This window comes from Rosa chinensis, chromosome 5 (assembly GCF_002994745.2).
Source record: "Rosa chinensis cultivar Old Blush chromosome 5, RchiOBHm-V2, whole genome shotgun sequence".
NCBI lineage: Eukaryota > Viridiplantae > Streptophyta > Magnoliopsida > Rosales > Rosaceae > Rosa > Rosa chinensis.
Window position 1 is genome coordinate 42521416 of NC_037092.1, and position 20881 is coordinate 42542296.

The 20881-nt window shown below is 38.8% G+C and overlaps 1 protein-coding gene across 1 annotated transcript; it reads right to left on the bottom strand.

Moving 5' to 3' along the window:
• Positions 1-1055: 1055 nt before the first annotated feature.
• Positions 1056-20338, bottom strand: LOC112203877 (mitochondrial fission protein ELM1). The gene is made up of 7 exons (XM_024344783.1): positions 20230-20338; positions 5975-5991; positions 5505-5731; positions 5202-5321; positions 2581-2707; positions 2347-2473; positions 1056-1147 (listed from the first exon to the last, which is right to left on the bottom strand). Exons 1-7 carry the CDS (start codon positions 20336-20338, stop codon positions 1056-1058), a joined length of 819 nt encoding a protein of 272 aa, XP_024200551.1.
• Positions 20339-20881: the final 543 nt, after the last annotated feature.

Here is a 20881-nt window from a genome sequence, read left to right on the forward strand (position 1 = left end):
GACTAAAATAAAATCCCATAGGATTCGATTACTCATGCAACAATTTGCAGCTTTCTCATGTTGTTTTGTGCTTAGAACTTGCTATTCTTACCCACGAGATAGCCGGACATGCTTTGAGGTGTGCTAAATTAGTACCTGGCAAGTCTCTTTTCCCTCTTGGCTCACTAAAGATGTCAAGAATAACTTGTAATGGAAGTTGTTGCTGTACTGGAAACCTATTAACTTCCTATGTGTATTAGTTTCCCTCTTGGCTCACTGAGTAATTTCACATGTTACCTTGACCATCCCAAGTGTAAACTTTTGGATTACAACCGAGCTCCTTTGTTATAAAATTGGATACATGTAGACAGGGCCGGTCCTAAGAATTCAGAGACCTAGTGCGAAAATTAGACAGAGGCCTTATGTTCATTGCATAATGATTTTAAAAAACAAGAAGAAAAAATAATGGGTACAATAAAAAAAAAAAATTTATGACAAATTATTGAATAATATAAAAAAAAATCTACTAACAAAAGGAAAAAGAAAATCCTAAACCCTAAAGGAATGTGAGATGTAAAAAAAGACAAAGAAAAATAGAGAAGACAAAGAAAATCAGGGACACGGATAGTGAAAGAAAAAGGAAGGAAAAAGAAAAAAGGAAGATTAAAAAAGAAAAAGAAAAAATCAAGGACACCGAAGGTTTAAAAAAAAGAAAAAAGGAAGAGAAATAAAGATTAAAAATGGAAGTCTGGGATTCAAACCCGTGACAAGGATATAAAAACCCAAGCGCACCTTGGCCAGCCTACCAACTGGACTACACAAGATTCTATGCATGGATGGGGAACTAAATTAATTATATTCATTTGTACCTATATATACTCGAAACTCAAAGTCGGAGGCCTCCAATTTTTGGAGGCCTGGTGCAGCGGCACTACCTGCACACCCTCAGGGCCGCCCCTGCCTGTAGACGAAAGCAAAAGGGAAAAAGAATGAGTACCAACTAAAGTAATATAATTATTTTGTAAGAAAATGTTATCTGTCTCTGGGCCTGTGGCAATACCTTTTCAGGTGTTCTACTAGATAAACATGATGCTTCCACAGCTTACAAGAACACTAAGCAAATAGGTTGTCAATTGCTTCGCAAGGTCCACACCATAACGACAATTGCCTGTCAAATGAAAAGGGTGGACTCGTAATGGAACATTCGAAACAACAACAATAAGAAATTCAAATCATCAAAATTATTCTAAACATTTTACCAAATCCTAAAAAATGAGTGATCCAATATTCTTCAAAGATGCCAACACTAGTTTCTGTAACAGGAGGCCAGCCATAATGATTTCAACTACGAGATCTGAAGTCATACCAACTATGTCTTGCATTACCTTTCCTAGAGTACATAGGGAGTCAATGAAATAAAAAGTAACATACCAGAAAACAGAACCACTACCTAACACAAATCAGCAAGCAAACATTTCACACCTGAGTCTGTTAATTTCCTGAATAACTGAATGCTAATTTGACCCTTTTTAGATCATAAATATCTAAGGTCTGAAAGATGGTATTGATTATATTTTGTTTTAGGCTACTTCTGTATTCTATACTATGCCTACAGAAAAATAATGAATTTCTAGGACTTCGAAACTTTGTATGTATATGGCTTATAATCTAATATCTTATCAAATTAGTTGATGAAGGAAACGGCCCAGAGATACTCAAAAGTATTCAACAAATAATTCTTATCAATGTACCAAACTTCTGACCAAGACATAAACCACTTGATGATAAATTGGTTATTTGGAACTAACCAATAAGTGGAAAACATCACTAAGAAGTGTGGTGGACCAGCCAATTCATTACTGTTTCGAAAACGTGTGGAATCATTCTTATGTTGTTTTTAGAATCTAGTAAATCCAACATGCTTTGGCTGCCCTTACTGAAGGGTGTTGGTAAGTATGTCCTCTAGCAAACTATAGCATTTAAGCAGTTAACCCCCAAATAATGCTGTAGACACTTTGGAAGGAGAGGGAACATGCATACTTTTTCTAGTTCAGAAAATTGCTGCTCTGCAATCAAAGAAATATGTTTTACTTCTCTCTGACAGGCCAGTGGTAGAAATATAATCTTTCGAGAAGCAATGCCTACTTATATGTCATTCAAATTTCCTTGTGGATTGGCTTCTAAGCTGGTTCTGCCTATTATGTAGCAACTAATTGTCTGCTATCACTTTGACGAACTTGATTTAACCAAACATTTAATGCAAAAACAGAAAAACAGCAACTGGCAAGCATACTCAGTAATCAAATACTTTAAAGCCAATCCAATAAGCGACAAGCAACAAAGATTCAGTGTATGACAAAAGATTACTAGTAGGACCACCAATGTTCACCACAAGTAAGGGCTTTGGTAAAGCTGCAAATTCAGCACGCCATGCACTGGCAGCATTTCGAAGGGCAGTAGCATCAATTTGATGCAAAGCTCCAATAGTGAGGACCTGAATTTAGAAGTTTTTAGTACGTAATAGCATACGGGGAGAAATTGATGATAAAATAAGGTTTATTAGCAAACAAGTGCGTATTATTAGAGGCCATCATACATAGCCACATGCCTGTCAGGAGGTTCACGAGGAGTTATCCACCCACGTAGAAATTGAGGAACCTGCTTCTGTGCTTCAGGAGTCAAAGGATAGTAATCGTGTTTCGGGGTAAAATCCAAGTCAAATCTATCGGATGTTGTATCTGCGAAAGAAATACGAAAATGAGGAATACAACACAGACACACATGTTAAGCCAACAATGATGAGCCACTACTGAAAATTATACAACAGGGCACAAACTTCAATATTAGAGATGTAAGGAAAAAAAAATCTGACACCATTTAAATGTAGTACCTTTACATTGCCCTAATTATTTGTAAACTTGGGATTTTATCCATCATATTGAAAGAGAGTGAAAATCTAACAAAGATTACAATGCTTGCAAAACCTTATAATATTTGCTTTCAAAAGTAAACTACTTAACCACCGCATTACAATTTACAACAAGCAGCTAAGAGCAGTGGCGGACGCACGTTGGGACGAGTGGGGGCAGCTGCCCCCAGTGGATTTTTTTTATTTGCGCAGCAGCTTCATATATATATGTTATGTTCATTGGTTTGCCCCCAGAAATTATGTTGCCCTGCCCCCAGAGGAAGTGTAATCTGCTGCCTCACAACGATTAAACTAAAGAAAGTTACACGTGTAAATGTGTTCAAGCATTTGGCTTTTATAATCTTACATGGGAAAGTTAGCTGCTTTTTCTGCATTACCAAGTTTAAATTGAACAAAGCATTAGATTAATACCCACAACTCCACAAGGCACGCCTTTTCCAACAACAAATGAAAAAGAAACTTCATCAAGGACTAGGCTAGCTAGCTAGCTTAGAGTACGTGCTAGCCTGATACCTATGGAAACTTACACGAGCAATCTCATGACTAGTTTGAATTACTTTGAAATATCTTTTACTATTCTCAAAAAAAAAAAAAATATCTTGCATTGTTTGGTTTTTATACAAGAAGATTGGATTGCTTGTATCCGGTGTTTTTTTTTTAATGCACGCTGATTTTGTATTTTTTTTTTGTTAGGAAAAATAGCAAGTGTATTTTACAGTAAATAGATGGAAATAAATTATGTATCAAAAAATATATTACTTTAAAGTCATTTTATCTGTTAGGAAGTTAAAATATGTATTCATTGAAAATATTATCAATATCGAAAGATTGAAAAATTATGCTTCATTCATTGTAGTATTTTATATTTATTTGTTCAACCTTGTTTTTTTGCCCCCACTCACAAAAATTTCTGCGTCCGCCATTGGCTAAGAGGGTATAGGCTGCAAAACAGTCTTCTAGAATTAACGACTTTTCGCAGCTAACTGTATTAACTATTAAGAGGCTCCAAGTTGAAAGATCTCTCTTGCCTTAGCACTAAATGAACAGAAAATTATGCAGTTAAGAAAAAAGTCAAAAATAAAACCACTCTATGTAGGCTGCCCCAACATGAGAGCCTTCCCACGAGTTTTATTAATCACCCTGGATGACAGAGAAAAAAGTGGACAAGAACAACAAAGACATCAAGAACAAAAATCAGAGAGAACTACACCAAATGCAATCAGTTAGCTGAGACGAACATAGCAAAATCTTAGTCTAGAGCTGCTTTTCAGTCTAGCAGAATATAGGAAAGCCAGTATTCTCCGAGTGATTTGACACATTCATATCTTCTCATCAGTTTGAAAAGTGGAGAAGAAATCTAAAGATCATGTGTCAAACCATTCAGAGAGTACTACATTTTTTTTTTTTTTTTGGTGAAGTCTAGTCGCTATAACTTGTCTCAGATAACTAATTTCATTTGGTGTATATCTCAAGGCCATGTATCAAAATCAATCGGATACAACTGAGCATTTTCTTTATTGAACTTATAGAACACAAAGTCCGTCAATTTAGAGTTCTTTGAACTTAGTTTTTCATGTTTCATTTATGTTTCCTAACATCCTATATGTTGGTGAAAATGGATCTGCTTTATTAAATCATGTGGCCAACAAACATGACTATTGATTTCAGAAACCAGACATTCAAAATAAAATCCTAACAAAAAGACTACTTTAGAACCAAAACCCCTATAAGGAAATGGTTGCAACAAGTAGCAGGTAGCAGAAGAACAAGAACACAACACAAACAGGAATAATAGTGGTCATCAGATTCGAAGGCATGGTAAAGCCAAGAAACAAATTAATGGAGCATATATATCCAACACCTCAGAAAGTTCAACCAATCCATTACATCCCAGAGAAAATAAGTAAACTAAATACACATGCGCTACACTTGGAAATACGTTGTTTGGAGAATGATTTTGGCACTCTGCCTTCAAACTTGCAGTCCACTTTGACAACTTAAAATTAGAGTGCAAGTGTTAAATTGTGTTGAAATTGGAGTGCTAAAATCAATGCACAATTTAAAAATCATAAGTTGATCAAAACTCCAGTCAAGCATATAGTGATTATGATGTACAAACAGCATCAGAATAAGTCTAAACTTTTTGACATATTCCATTTCTTGCTAACTAAAGATAATCAAGTTATATGATATAAATTGTTACTCTTAATATCATTTCAGAGCAGATTATATAGTATAACAGCACACAGATGGTAAAAAATTAAAATAAAATAAAAAAAGGTGAACTTGAAATAGATTAAGGTTGCAATGACAAACCAGAACAACAAAGATGTTTTCAGATGCTAGTCGTCTAATAGAACTTACAATGGAAATAGTATCCCTGCCACAAGTTACCCACAGTATGGGTCCATCCCTGATAAAGAAGGAGAATAAGTACCGAACATCTATCAAGTTAAAAACCATATTCTTACTATTGAGAAAAAAAAATTATTCTGGACAGTGGCCATGATTGATTCCTAACAACACTATTTGGCACCCTATTAAACAGTGTACTTGTGATAACTAAATCTATAAAGAAAATGAAAAAAAAAATTACTTCTCATAAGTCCGACAAGCCATGGTTACAATCTCCTGGACATCAGCTTCTAAGACACATTTCAACCCAGCACTGCCACCATTTTCTGTTGGTAGAGACCCAACTTTCTGGCCCCGATATATTAAGAAAATACACATCTTCCTTACGACGCAATCCAACTTCTTGTGAACAGAAACCGGGAGCCAGTGAAGCCACTCATTTAGACCACCTCTTGGCCTTGAAACTCGCTACATGGCATTGACAAGTTAGAAGACAAAATGGAACTACGTATATAAGTGAAACTACAGTTGTTACAAATATAGATGGGAAAATAATTCTTAGAGAGAAAAAGTTGTTGCTAAGCCGACCAGAAAAGAATGGATTTCCATAGCATGTACATATATTGGAAGAAAACACAAATGAATGTTGATAACTTATACGTTTTGCATCAGGAGATGAAAGTTAACATGACCGGGAAGTTTAAAACTTACAGGGATATTATGAACGCCTGAAAGAATGCTGATACATATAGTACAAGCAATAGTATTTTAAATGCAACTAAGGGACTGTAACAAGTAATCATGATGAGCTACATCTTGATTTACAATTCAGAATTTGGAAAGCTGTACACTGACTAGAGTGAGCTAGACTAGTTCTAGTTAAATCTAATTCAACATTAAACATACTTTTCATGGGAATTCATACGGCATCCCCATTTTGGGGCTGGGCGGCTCTGGAAGACGTATCGGCCTCATAAAAATTGAGACATTGGATCTTCAGAGAAAGCTTGAGACGGAGAAATGAGCAGACTGTGGAGATGATTTGGTGCCAAGGAGGACGGTGGAATATAATTAATATCAGTGGCCCTCTTTTGTTGTAAAATTGAAAATTCAGTCCCTAAACAATACTATTTTACCCCTTTATTTTTTTGTAAAATAGGTTAATGTGTCTCAAAATCTCGATTCATAAAAATTTCTTAACTCCATAAATTATCGGTATTAATTAAGCAAACAAGCATGAAAAATTTAGTGCATTTTGATCCCAAATAATTTCTGGATTTTTATCTTCTTAACCTGATATCATAAATTTATTACTCAATTTTTACCTGCGCAATATCAAGTGGCGGTGATTAGTGGTTTGAAAGCGCGCGGTATGAGGAGTCATGGATGATAATGAAATTCAAGTTGTGCAGGTCACTAACTATTTGTATTCCTTCGTGCTTAGATCTGAAGGTATGGTAAGCATATCCTAAATTATGGTCATGGAATATTGATAACTGTTTACTTAATACTGTTTCTTGGCCTAGATATCTAGCTATCGTAGTGACATAGTGTTCCAAATAGAACTGGATACTATGACGTAGTCAGTGATGTCACTTGTCAGGGTTTGAGTACATTTATAACCACAAATACATATGGCCAACTTTAATCCTAAACATAGCAAATTAAAGAGTTTTGTGAATCTTGAGCTTTACTTTTCACAGTTTGAATCTAAATCCCATTTCCAGTTTTGCAAATCAATAGTATACTTTGTTGTGCAGAAGCGTAACAAATACAATATTAATATGGAACTAGATGAGCAACCAAACAAGGAAAAAGAAAGCAAACACAAGAACACAAGAATTTATAGTGGTTCACTCAATTAAAATGATTGAGCTACGTCCACTTTCAGAGCCAGCGAGAAATTCCACTATAATCGATTGAAAAGAATATAATTAGAGTTTGAGAATAAACTCTCTACCCAAACCCCAATACAACCAATTCCCTAGTAAAACTGAGAATAGGCTATTACTCTAGGTTAATTATTTTTCTCTCACACCAAACTAAGTTGGCGGCAACAAACATATATATATATATACACACACACACACATATCCTATCCTGAGCGGAGCTCCGCTTTGAAAATTAACGTATGAAGTTCGAGTTTTTAGTCACTTTTCAGTCGCATATCTACATCTCGACCGTTCAGTTTTTAGGTAATAGTGTATAGATCGCCTCTGCAAATTTTCAGCTAAAATGATGATCGTTAAGACATTGATAACTGCCTTAAAGATAGTATGGTTCAGGTTGACAGATTCAGTCCGTCCATTGGTTTAAGCGAGTTAGATACCTTAACAGTCATCAATTTGGCTGAAAATTTGCAGAGATGATTTATACACTAGTACCTAAAAACTGAACGGTCGAGATATGGATATGCGACCAAAAAGTGACCCAAAACTCGAACTTCACAGGTTAATTTCAAAGCGGAGCTCCGCTCTGGATAGGATATGTGTATGTGTGTGTGTGTATATATATATATATATATATATATATCCTAGTTAACCTAGGCTTACATATATCTCCTAATTAACCAAGAGACTCTTGCCCACATGATGTTCACCATTGGCCGTTCACATTGGATTTTGTGCACCAATTCAATTAAAACCAATATTTAATAATCTCCATCTTGGCTTTACTTGATGTAAATTCTCCAATGTAGAACTTCAAAAACCAATCGCCGCTCCAACATCTCCATAGGGAATTTCAAATTCTACAAACACCAATCAAGTTCAAGTAATGCTTGAACTTGCTCAATGGAACCGACTTTGTCAACATATCAGCAGGATTATCTGTAGTTCCAATTTTAAGGAGTTGAACATCACCATCCTCCACTATCTAACGAATCTTGTGAAATTTGACATTGATATGTTTAGTACGAGCATGAGTAACTTGGTTCTCTGCTAAATGAATAGCACTTTGACTATCACAAAAAATCCACATATTCTTGAATAATTCCCCAATCCTCAAGCAAACCACGAAGCCAAACTGCTTCTTAAGCAATTTTAGATTGCAAATTCGACTTCCAACTCACCGGTCCACTAGCAAGAGTAAACACATAAGCTGTAGTAGATCGGTGATAGGAGCACAATGTGCGACGATATTAATGAGTATGTGCTCCATTTTAGCCTTGTTTCTCCCTTAAGTTTCGTGTTTTGAGTCATCGAGTCATTTTAAGAGTCTTGTGGAGTGTTTGGCGTGAAATAGGCAGAAAACGCAAAATTCATGAAGAATCCTAGCGGGATCAGGATTCCTCACCGTCATGCTAATCTGTGGGCCTTAAGAGAAAATTTATGGGTGTATTTTTCTGAAATTAAATTGTTTTAGTTTCTTTTATTTTCTCTAAAAGAATTTAATTTTGTGCCCTTTATTAAATCAGGTTGACCAAGCAATGAAGAAGGTAAATAAAGTGAAAGACGTTTTCAGTTGGAGAATAAAGGAGAAAGATGTTTCAGCTTGGAAATTAAAGGAATTGCCCCATTATGAGAGGAGTTAAGGCCTTAAAGGAGATGTTTCAGCTGGAAAATTAAAGGAATTACGATGCAATCCCATCCGTCCAATGATGAAGGGTATGATCGACAAAAGCCCACCAATGCTCCCCTATAAATAGGCAACGTCCAGAACTGAATTTGGATCACTTCCCAGCCAAGATAATTCATTGCCTATCACTTCCTAGCCAAAAACTTTTCCAAGACTCTGCCCAATTCACTTCTTAAACTTTCATCACCTACAAGACCGTGACACCATCCATCCATCAATCTACAAAGCTCTTAGGCGCTGAGTCAAGGACGCTCCACCACCATAGCAGAGACGAGTTCATCACCGTGTTGCTAAGCCGCTGAGGAAAGCTTCAAAGTGTAACTATGACTCTACTTACAATTTTTATTTCAGTTTTGTGCGTTTCAATTTGCGAGTTGTGTAATTGGAGACATGAAATTTTCAGAATATTTTTGAGATTTTCAGTTTATTATTGAGTTAATTTCGAGAATTCTTTTATGATGCATGTTACAATCTTGTGCCCTTTTACGTGTTTAGGTAATTTTCAGAGTTAGATTCATAAGTTTGCATGCTAGAATCACGCTGAGTGTTCTTGTGTGTTTGCTTAATTTGCCAAGAGTAATTGTTATTTGTTAAGACGCTGAGTTAAACAAGTAGTAATTAGTTCTAACGGGTGGTAAAAATCATGCTTTAATGATTAAATGATTCTGCAAATTACGTGTTAAATTCTATGTGTAATGGTTAATTTGCACGTGTGAGTTGATTTGAGGGTTAGATAATACTACTAGTTAAGAGAATTACGCTGAGTGTTTTCGAAAATTAGTAGTATTAGGCTTGGTAAGGACTTTTCTGATCCAAGCTTACATTAGAATGAATCAAATAAATGGATTGATCCGCTGAGGCTTTTCATTTGGGCTCTTATCTAGGCATTTAAGATGGGCACATTTTTGTTGCATGTTGAAATGGATTTTCTGTTTTTACACTTAGTAATTTCTGAGTAGTATTGGTCTAGGTTAGGGAAGTCGATCATTGTATATAGTTTTATCTGTTTCGTTTTTATTTTAAGTAGAATAGGAACCAAATTTGAAAACCCCCCCATTTTATTCTTTTATTTGTTAATTGACCTTTTTGTGTAGGTGTACCCTACAATCCCCGGACTGAACGATCCCTGCTTATCCTATACTGACAACTACATTTTGCAGGGTTAAATTGTGAGGTTATTTCAGCCGCATCAATTTTTGGCGCCGTTGCCGGGGATTGTTAAAATCCCTTGCACTTAAAGTGTCATCGATTTTGTTGTATATAGAATGCATGCTAATTTTTGTACTACACTTGTGGAATGGTGACAAATTGCGATTTCGGTTAGGCCAAGCTTTAATTGTGATTTAGTTTAAGTTTTATGAGTGTTACGAAATTAAGCGTGTCTTTTGTCATTGTTGTATTCGTAGAAGTTGTTTTTTTACCATATTGTAAATTGAATGTGTTTCACTTAGATTAATATACTTAGGTTATGAATTTAGCTAAATACTTTAAAATCGTATGAGTAGACAAGGGCCCTTTTGTTAATATTGGCCTAAACCCTTCATTAGTACCTTGCTAAGGTCTCTTGGGGTTGAGGCCGGCCTTTATTAACACTTGGAGAACGGTCTAACACATAAGTTAATTTCCCAGCTGAGTAAGGGGCATACGGATGGTGTCTTAGGTTGAGACCCTGGGTGATGGGTTCAATTGGATCTCAGAGATACTATAGAATGAGCCTAAACCACTATGTGGGAGTAGCTGATAGGGGCCTAAACCTCAATGAGGGAGTAGCCTCCGTAGTATCACTAAAATGAGTCCTCCCTCTCACTTACCTCTTAATCTGGCCATTCGGCCTTCTGAAACAAAGGAAAGAGACTTATGTCTGGGCGACTATCCCTATATCGTATCTCACCAATAGTAGTGGTTTCTATTGGGCTCGACTTACAACTTGGAATCAATTGAGATATTAACTATGTTTATAATAATAAATAAATAAAAAAATTGATGTGCGACCTGCTTAAAGTATATTGGATTAAACATGACTTTGTCGAGGGTAGCTGTTCTATAGTCCCATTGCACAAACGAGGTCCTCTGTTCCAGTACCTAAGTATGTAAATGTAAAAGTAACTTAGAAAGTTAAGGAAAGACATAATGTTTGTATTTCGAACCTTGTACATGTTACTAACACTTGATTTGGTCTTAAAGGTCCATGAATGTCCACTGTCTCTGATAAGACTAAGGAGCTCTTTGAAAAATTGGAACGTGCTAAGCAAAGGGCAGAACTCACTTTTTCAGACCGCCCTCCTCTAGAAAGGAGGGATTCTCAGGACTCTAGCTATTCAGGTTATAACTCCTCAACTAGATCAACCGAGGAGATCAACAAACCTGACCATTCTGAAGAAGGAGAAGAACAAGTCTTGGAAGAGGAAGAAGAGGAGGTCACTGAAGAGGAAGAAGAGGAAGAGCACACCCGTGTTGAGCAAGTACAAGCACCAATGGCTGAGACTATTAGGCAACTGTCTAATCCTACAGGTGGGGGTGCTGCGCCCTTATGCATTGCCTATCCAGAACCAGGAGAGGGGCTTAATGATGATTTTGAGTTAAAGGGTGGGTTTCTGCATCACCTACCCAAGTTTCATGGGATGAGTAGTGAAGACACCAACAAGCATCTCAAGGAGTTCGAGTTTGTCTGTGGGAGTATGTGCCCTAAAGGAGCTGATATCAATATCTTGAAGATGAAGGCATTTCCCTTTACTTTGGAGGACAAGGCCAAGACTTGGCTATTTGAGCTGCCTGCTGGGACTATCAACACTTGGGATAGGATGAAGGGCAAGTTCCTTACGAAGTATTTTCCTGCCTCAAAGGTCACTGTTTTGAGGAAGCAGATTAGTGGAATTACTCAAGGCCATGAGGAGAATTTCTGCAATTATTGGGACAGGTTTAAGAGCCTTGTAGCATCATGCCCTAACCATGGGATGAGTGAGGGGTCCCTCCTTACCTATTTTTATGAAGGACTCACCGCTAATGAGCGTGGTCTGTTAGATGCTGCTGCTGGAGGATCCTTTATGGATAAGACACCTGCTGATGCCAAGGTGCTACTTACTAATCGTGCACTAAACTATCAACAATATGAGGGGGTGCTTTCCTCTCAACGGAGGGTACATGAGGTGTCCACTAACTCTGCTCTTGAAGACAAGGTCAACAAGATGTCTACTCTGCTGTCTCAAGTCTTAACGTTAATGGAGGAGGAGCAATGACTCAAGTGTGTGGGATGTGCTCGACTCAAGGGCACCCCACAGATAAATGTCCCCAGCTTGCCTCTCTAGAAGGATGGGAATCTGTTAACGCCCTAGGGTATCAAGGAGGTCAAGGAGGCCCAAGGTACAACCCTTACTCCAATACTTACAATCCTGGGCTCAGAGACCACCCCAACTTTCGTTGGGCCAACAATGATAACACCTTGAGACCACCTCAAGGCCCTGGTCAGAATTCTCAGCGCCCACCAGGTTTGTTTTTGAGGCCTCATGTACCTCAAACTTTTGGTATTCCCAATTCTGTCCCTCCACCTCTTGTTTCAAATACTTTGAGTGCCCCTAATTATGATGAACTGTTGAAGTCCCTTGCTGCGGGGCAACAACAACTTAACACGGCTACTCAAGCTTTGGTTGTAGGACAGGCGACCCATTCAAAGGATATTGCAGAGCTCAAGAATCAAATGGGCCAAGTGGTGGATTTCATGGGCCGGATTGCTGAAACAGGGAAACTTCCAAGCAACACAGTGCCTAACCCAAGGAATGAGCACGCCTAGGCCATCATCACTAGGAGTGGGCGCGTTCTAGTTGCCCCTCCCAGAGCCCACAAGAAGGCCCAAGCGGCCCATAATGAAGAAGAAGACGTTGTGGAGGTGTCTGAGAAGGATGTTGAGAAGGACCCAGCTACATCAAAGGTGGAAGTTGACTTGCCCCAAGCTGAGGCACCCAAAGGTACAATTCGTAACTCTAGTGGTTTAGTTAAGACTAACCCAGTTGTTTCTATACCTTTCCCAAGCAGGTTTGCCAAGACAAAGAAAGATAAATCTGATCAAGAGATCTTGGAAATCTTCAAGAAGGTTCAAGTGAACATGCCCTTGATCGAGTGCATCAAACAGGTGCCTAAATACGCCAAGTTCTTGAAGGAGCTATGCACCACAAGGAGGCAGACAAGAGAGAAGGAGGTGGTGAAAATGAGCGAGACGGTATCAGCCGTTATCTAGAGGAAGCTACCACCAAAGTTGAAGGACCCAGGGAGTTTTTCTGTTCCCTGTATCATTGGTGACACCAGGTTTGAAAATGTGATGTTAGACTTAGGGGCATCCATAAATGTTATGCCTTATAATTTGTATGTGTCCCTAGGTCTAGGCCCTCTTAAGAGGGATAATGTTGTCATTCAACTTGCTGATAGGTCTAACAAATACCCTCAAGGGTATGTTGAGGATGCTCTTGTGCAGGTAAACCATCTGATATTCCCTGCTGATTTCTACGTATTGGACATGGAGGAATCGGCCCTAAATACCACACCATTACTTTTAGGGCGTCCCTTTATGAGGACTGCAAGAACTAAAATCGACGTGTACAAAGGGACTCTCACCATGGAGTTTGATGGTGATGTTATACGCTTCAACATTCTTGAAGCCATGAGGTACCCTATTTCTGATTTGAAACCTTGCTTTGCTATTGATGTAGTTGATTCACTCGCGCAGGTTTTCTCTGAAGCAATGATTGAGGATGAATTGGCTCTGATCCTAGAAGAGGGGGTCGGATATGATACAAATGGAGAACCTATTCCCAAGGTTGAGTGGGACGTTGAGGAGCCTAGAGTGATCAAGACTGTGGCCTTACTGGAGGCTCAGCCTATAAAGAGGTCAATTTCCTATTTTTCAATTCCGGTTTCTACTAATAAAATGCTACCCTTTATTGTTCAGGCACCAAAGTTGGAATTGAAGGTACTCCCTGAGCATTTGAAGTACGCGTACCTAGGAGAAAAGGAGACCCTCCCAGTGATCATATCATCAACACTGAAGGTAGAGCAAGAAAGAAAGTTGGTGGACGTGTTGAAGAAGCACAAGACTGCCATTGGTTGGACTCTGACAGATATCAAGGGGATCAGCCTAACCACGTGTGTCCACCGGATCCTGTTAGAAGATGGCGCCAAGCCCACAAGAGAAGCCCAAAGACGTCTACATCCGCCCATGATGAAAGTGGTCCAAGACGAGGTGATCAAGTTGCTTGATTGTGGGGTGATCTACCCCATTTCTGATAGTAAGTGGGTCTCTCCAGTGCAAGTGGTACCCAAGAAGTCTGGGGTGACAGTGGTGAAGAACAAGGATAATGAGCTAGTGCCCCAGAGATTAGTTACTGGTCATAGGGTATGTATCGACTACCGAAAGCTGAATGCCACAACGAGGAAGGATCATATGCCCTTGCCTTTTATTGACCAGATGTTGGAGCGCTTAGCGGGCCATTCCTACTATTGCTTCTTGGACGGATATAGTGGATACAACCAGATCTGCATAGCCCACGAGGATCAGGAGAAGACGACCATCACATGCCCCTTTGGGACCTTTGCTTATAGGCGCATGCCCTTCGGCTTATGCAACGCACCAGGTACTTTCCAAAGATGTATGCTTTCCATTTTCTCAGAATACATTGAAAATATTATTGAAGTCTTTATGGACGACTTTAGTGTCTTTGGTAAAGATTTTGATACTTGTTTAGATAATCTAGGATTGATACTTGAGAGGTGTGTAGAAACTGACCTTGTGCTGAATTGGGAGAAGTGTCACTTCATGGTGACACAAGGAATAGTGTTAGGACACATAATATCTAATAGGGGCATTGAGGTAGATAAGGCTAAGGTTGATCTTGTACGTCACTTACCCTCCCCCACAACTGTGAGGGAGGTACGCTCTTTTCTTGGCCATGCAGTATTTTACAGGCGGTTCATCAAAGACTTCTCCAAGGTGGCGAGACCTATGTGTGCCCTATTGCAAAAGGAAGTGCCCTTTGTATTCAATGAGGATTGCAAGAAGGCGTTTGAAAAGCTCAAGGAGTTGTTGACCACAGCCCCCATCATATGCCCTCCGGATTGGATTCTACCCTTCGAGCTTATGTGTGATGCATCGGACTATGTTGTTGGAGCTGTGTTGGGCCAGAGGAAGGATAAGAAGCCCTATGCTATTTACTATGCTTCTCGGACCCTCAACGACGCCCAGCTCAACTACTCCACCACTGAAAAAGAACTCTTGGCTGTAGTCTTTGCTTTAGATAAGTTTCGTTCTTATTTATTGCACTCTAAAGTAATTGTTTACTCTGACCATGCAGCCTTGAGATATCTGATGATCAAGAAGGAGGCCAAGCCCAGATTGATTTGATGGATCCTGTTGCTTCAGGCATTTGACCTAGAGATCAAGGACAAGAAGGGCAGCGAGAATGTGGTGGCGGACCATTTGAGCAAGATAGTACACGAGGAGGACGTCCAACCCCTACAGGAAACTTTCCCAGATGAGCAGCTCTTTGGGATAGAGGTTAGTGTGCCCTGGTATGCGGATATAGTTAACTATTTAGTCACTAGGACATTTCCTGACACACTTTCCAAAGCTAGTAAGGATAAATTGAAGAAAATGGGTAGGCACTTTATTTGGGATGTGCCCTATTTATGGAAACATTGTAGTGACCAAGTCATTAGGAGATGTGTCCCAGAGTCTGAGCATAGGTCAATTCTGTCATTTTGCCATAGTGAGGCTTGTGGAGGCCACTTTGGGCCTCGTAGAACAGCCTTGAAGGTCTTAGAGTGTGGATTTTATTGGCCCACTATCTTCAAGGATGCAAACTTGTTTTGTATTTCTTGTGATAGGTGCCAACGGACTGGTAATCTTGGCCCAAAAGATCAAATGCCCATGAGCCCAATAATAAATGTAGAAATTTTTGATGTTTGGGGCATTGACTTTATGGGCCCATTTCCCTCGTCTAATGGTTGTTTATATATACTATTAGCTGTGGACTATGTATCAAAGTGGGTGGAAGCAAAAGCCACCCGGACTAACGATTCAAAAGTGGTTGCAGGTTTCTTGAAAACTAACATATTTTCCAGGTTTGGAGTGCCACGTGTGCTAATCAGTGATGGAGGTTCTCACTTTTGCAACCGTACAATCGAGGCTTTGCTGAAGAAGTATGGGGTAACCCATAAGGTGTCCACGCCCTACCACCCTCAGACCAGTGGCCAAGCAGAGGTATCCAACAGGGAGATTAAGAGGATACTCGAGAAGACAGTGGGCCCGACAAGGAAGGATTGGAGCCAGAGATTGGATGATGCGTTGTGGGCCAACAGAACGGCCTACAAGACGCCTATTGGGATGTATCCCTTTAGGTTGGCCTACGGAAAGGCATGCCACCTTCCAGTGGAGCTAGAGCACAAGGCTTGGTGGGCTGTCCAGAAGTTCAACATGGATTATGATGAAGCGGGCCTACATAGGAAGCTACAGCTAAATGAGCTTGAGGAGATAAGGAATGAGGCCTACGATGCTTCATGGATCTACAAGGAGAAGACAAAGGCCTACCATGACAAAATGATTCGCGGAAAAAGCTTTCAAGTGGGCCAGAAAGTTCTGTTATTCCATTCCAGACTTAAGCTATTCCCGGGTAAACTACGTTCTCGTTGGGTTGGCCCATTTATAGTTTCAAATGTGTTTGCTCATGGTGCTGTAGAGATCAAGAGTGAGAAAACGGGGAAGGAGTTCAAGGTAAATGGGCATCGTCTCAAGCCCTCCTATGAGTCCTTGGTGGGGCACACATTGGAAGAGATACCCCTCCAGGAGGCACCCCATGACGTGTGAACAAGGAGAAGAGTCCAGGCTGAAGGACTATAAATATTAAGCGCTGCATGGGAGGCAACCCATTTCAACCGAAGCTGTGAAGGAGCCATCAACGAGTTTGACATTTCTATCCCTTCACTTGCTTAGGTTGAATTGTACTTGTGTCTTTGTTTGTTTGTTTGTTTGTTTTACCCTTCTCTTATTTTCGTAGCCCCCCCATATTTAGGGTCTATATACCATATTTTTTTTGCCTACATTGAGGACAATGTAGATTCTAAATGTGGGGTGGGTTTACACCTTTATTTTCAGAATTTTTTCAGTTTAAAAAAAAATTAAAAAAAAATGTTTGTTTTAGAGTCTTTTTGTTTGTTTGAGTCTTAAGATGCTCCTAACGTCTAGGATGAACATGTCTCTGAATTCATGGCTGAAGGTTTTCACAATCAAAATAGGACTTAATTGAATTATGTGGTTAATCGACATTGTGATGCTTGTATGAAGATTTGAGATAGGATTGTAACTTGGTTCATTAAGCATGCTAGGATTAAGTCTGATTCATTTGACCCTAAGTGAGCTGTTGAGCTAAAATACCTTCTTTTCGAGTGCTTATTGATAAATTCATAATTTCATGACTGTATTTGCAAAACCTCATCATTCTTTGAAAATCTAATGATCATGTGCCGTAGATTTTAATGGACTAGAGAGTACTAGAACTCGGCTGTTGTGACTGTCAAAACTTGTATGCCATAATATGCTCTGATCCTAGATAGGATAGAAGGCATTAGGGTAACCACCATAGCCAAACAAGCATGTGTCCCCAATTGTGCCCGTCGTGGGACTCCTTAGAATGAACCCCTTTGAGCCTACGTTTAAAACCTTTGTTTCATCACCCTCACTACCCTACCATGAGCTTAGTACAGGATATCTCTACCCTTGTCTTAGGGACTTAGTAGAGCATGACATAGTGTGTAGGGGTGACGATGAAAGACAAGTGTGGGGTGGGGAAAAAATCAAGAAAAAGAAAGAAGATTGCCGTGAAAAATGAATGAAAGAAAATGAAAAAAAAAAAAGAAAGAAAGAAAAACGGCAAAAGAGGAGACAAATTGAAAAGAAAACTCTTGGGAAATTGTTGAAGTGTGGTTTTGGACTTTCAAATTTGTAGAAGGCTCAAAGTTGAAAATTATGCCTTTGTCCATTCCCATGTTGGTTAGAGTGAAGGTTTGGCCCAAAACAATAATATTTGGCATACAAAAATGATGACATAACGTGGTCCTTATATGCTCTGCTAGGTCCTTAGGATTTTTGTATCCTTAATCTTCATTTCGAAAACCCTAGCTTAGCCCCATTACAACCTGTTTTAAGTGCTTACTTGATCCTTGAGATGGGCAGTCTTTGGTTAGTGGAGTCAGGTACGCAGTCGAGCTTATGGTTTAGGTCCATTTGTGCACTTAGTCATTTCATGAGGTCTTTAAAAATTCTTCACAAAATGCGTTTATTGATGAAATATGCAAGCTGTTTGTTGCCTTACAATTTGTTCTCTTGCATATACTTGAGTGTGAAGCTTTTAAGTATAGCCATCTGAGAGAAAAATAGAGAGTATGCCTTATGAGTTTGGATTGGACTTGTTCGAAACATGCTATCATTCATTGTATAACTTAAGTTCTCCATATCTTGCTTAGTCATATGAATGTCACATGTTTATTAACCATGGAATCATCTATGCGATTTTGATTAAGTGTTTAACGCGAAAGCCATGAGTTTGGAGTCTCTGAGACAACAGTTACGAGCAATAGAGTCATTTACTTGCTTTTCGTTGAGTCTTTGTTTTGTTTTGTATTTTTGTTTTGCTAAGGGACTAGCAAAAGCTAAGTGTGGGGTAGTTGATAGGAGCACAATGTGCGACGATATTAATGAGTATGTGCTCCATTTTAGCCTTGTTTCTCCCTTAAGTTTCGTGTTTTGAGTCATCGAGTCATTTTAAGAGTCTTGTGGAGTGTTTGGCGTGAAATAGGCAGAAAACGCAAAATTCATGAAGAATCCTAGCGGGATCAGGATTCCTCACCGTCATGCTAATCTGTGGGCCTTAAGAGAAAATTTATGGGTGTATTTTTCTGAAATTAAATTGTTTTAGTTTCTTTTATTTTCTCTAAAAGAATTTAATTTTGTGCCCTTTATTAAATCAGGTTGACCAAGCAATGAAGAAGGTAAATAAAGTGAAAGACGTTTTCAGTTGGAGAATAAAGGAGAAAGATGTTTCAGCTTGGAAATTAAAGGAATTGCCCCATTATGAGAGGAGTTAAGGCCTTAAAGGAGATGTTTCAGCTGGAAAATTAAAGGAATTACGATGCAATCCCATCCGTCCAATGATGAAGGGTATGATCGACAAAAGCCCACCAATGCTCCCCTATAAATAGGCAACGTCCAGAACTGAATTTGGATCACTTCCCAGCCAAGATAATTCATTGCCTATCACTTCCTAGCCAAAAACTTTTCCAAGACTCTGCCCAATTCACTTCTTAAACTTTCATCACCTACAAGACCGTGACACCATCCATCCATCAATCTACAAAGCTCTTAGGCGCTGAGTCAAGGACGCTCCACCACCATAGCAGAGACGAGTTCATCACCGTGTTGCTAAGCCGCTGAGGAAAGCTTCAAAGTGTAACTATGACTCTACTTACAATTTTTATTTCAGTTTTGTGCGTTTCAATTTGCGAGTTGTGTAATTGGAGACATGAAATTTTCAGAATATTTTTGAGATTTTCAGTTTATTATTGAGTTAATTTCGAGAATTCTTTTATGATGCATGTTACAATCTTGTGCCCTTTTACGTGTTTAGGTAATTTTCAGAGTTAGATTCATAAGTTTGCATGCTAGAATCACGCTGAGTGTTCTTGTGTGTTTGCTTAATTTGCCAAGAGTAATTGTTATTTGTTAAGACGCTGAGTTAAACAAGTAGTAATTAGTTCTAACGGGTGGTAAAAATCATGCTTTAATGATTAAATGATTCTGCAAATTACGTGTTAAATTCTATGTGTAATGGTTAATTTGCACGTGTGAGTTGATTTGAGGGTTAGATAATACTACTAGTTAAGAGAATTACGCTGAGTGTTTTCGAAAATTAGTAGTATTAGGCTTGGTAAGGACTTTTCTGATCCAAGCTTACATTAGAATGAATCAGATAAATGGATTGATCCGCTGAGGCTTTTCATTTGGGCTCTTATCTAGGCATTTAAGATGGGCACATTTTTGTTGCATGTTGAAATGGATTTTCTGTTTTTACACTTAGTAATTTCTGAGTAGTATTGGTCTAGGTTAGGGAAGTCGATCATTGTATATAGTTTTATCTGTTTCGTTTTTATTTTAACTAGAATAGGAACCAAATTTGAAAACCCCCCCCCCCCCCCATTTTATTCTTTTATTTGTTAATTGACCTTTTTGTGTAGGTGTACCCTACAATCCCCGGACTGAACGATCCCTGCTTATCCTATACTGACAACTACATTTTGCAGGGTTAAATTGTGAGGCTATTTCAGCCGCATCAATCGGCACTTATCCAAATCACCTGCGAAATCAGAGTCCACATATCCAACAATACACTGACTCGTCTTATCCTGCTGAAAAACCAATCCAACATCCACAGTACCAAGAATATACCATAGAATCCACTTCATTGCTTGACAATGACCTTTACCTAGGTTATGCATATATTTGTTTACAACACTTAAGGCCTGTGAAATATCTGGTCTAGTACACACCATACAATACATCAAGCTATAAATAGCACTAGCATAAGGAACTTTAGCCATATATTTCATATCATCATCTGTGCTAGGAGACATAGTAGATTTAAGCATAAAGTGAGAGGCAAGAGGTGTACTTGCAGGTTTAGATTTATCATTCATGGCAAACCGATGTAGTACCTTCTTCAAATATTGCTTCTGTGACAAGCAAACTTTGCCTCTTCATTTATCTCTTTCAATTTCCATGACTAAAATCTTTTTGGAGAAGTCCTTCATCTCAAATTCACTACTCAATTGTGATATCAATTTATTTATCTCCACCTTGCTCTTAGATGCAATTAACATATCATCAACATATAAGAGCAAATAAATGAAGGTCCCATCCTGTAGCTTGCGAAAATAAACACATGGATCATGAAGACTCTGAGTGTACTTCTGACCGAACATAAATTTATCAAACTGCTTGTACCACTG

Coding starts and splice junctions, on each gene's coding strand:
- LOC112203877 (XM_024344783.1), bottom strand. CDS start 20,338: ATGAAGTGGATTCTATGGTATATTCTTGGTACTGTGGATGTTGGATTG. Junction 2,708..5,201: donor TGTCATTGCAACCTTAATCT/ATTTCAAGTTCA, acceptor AGATACAACATC/CGATAGATTTGACTTGGATT. Junction 1,148..2,346: donor GAACATTGGTGGTCCTACTA/GTAATCTTTTGT, acceptor TTCATTTGACAG/GCAATTGTCGTTATGGTGTG.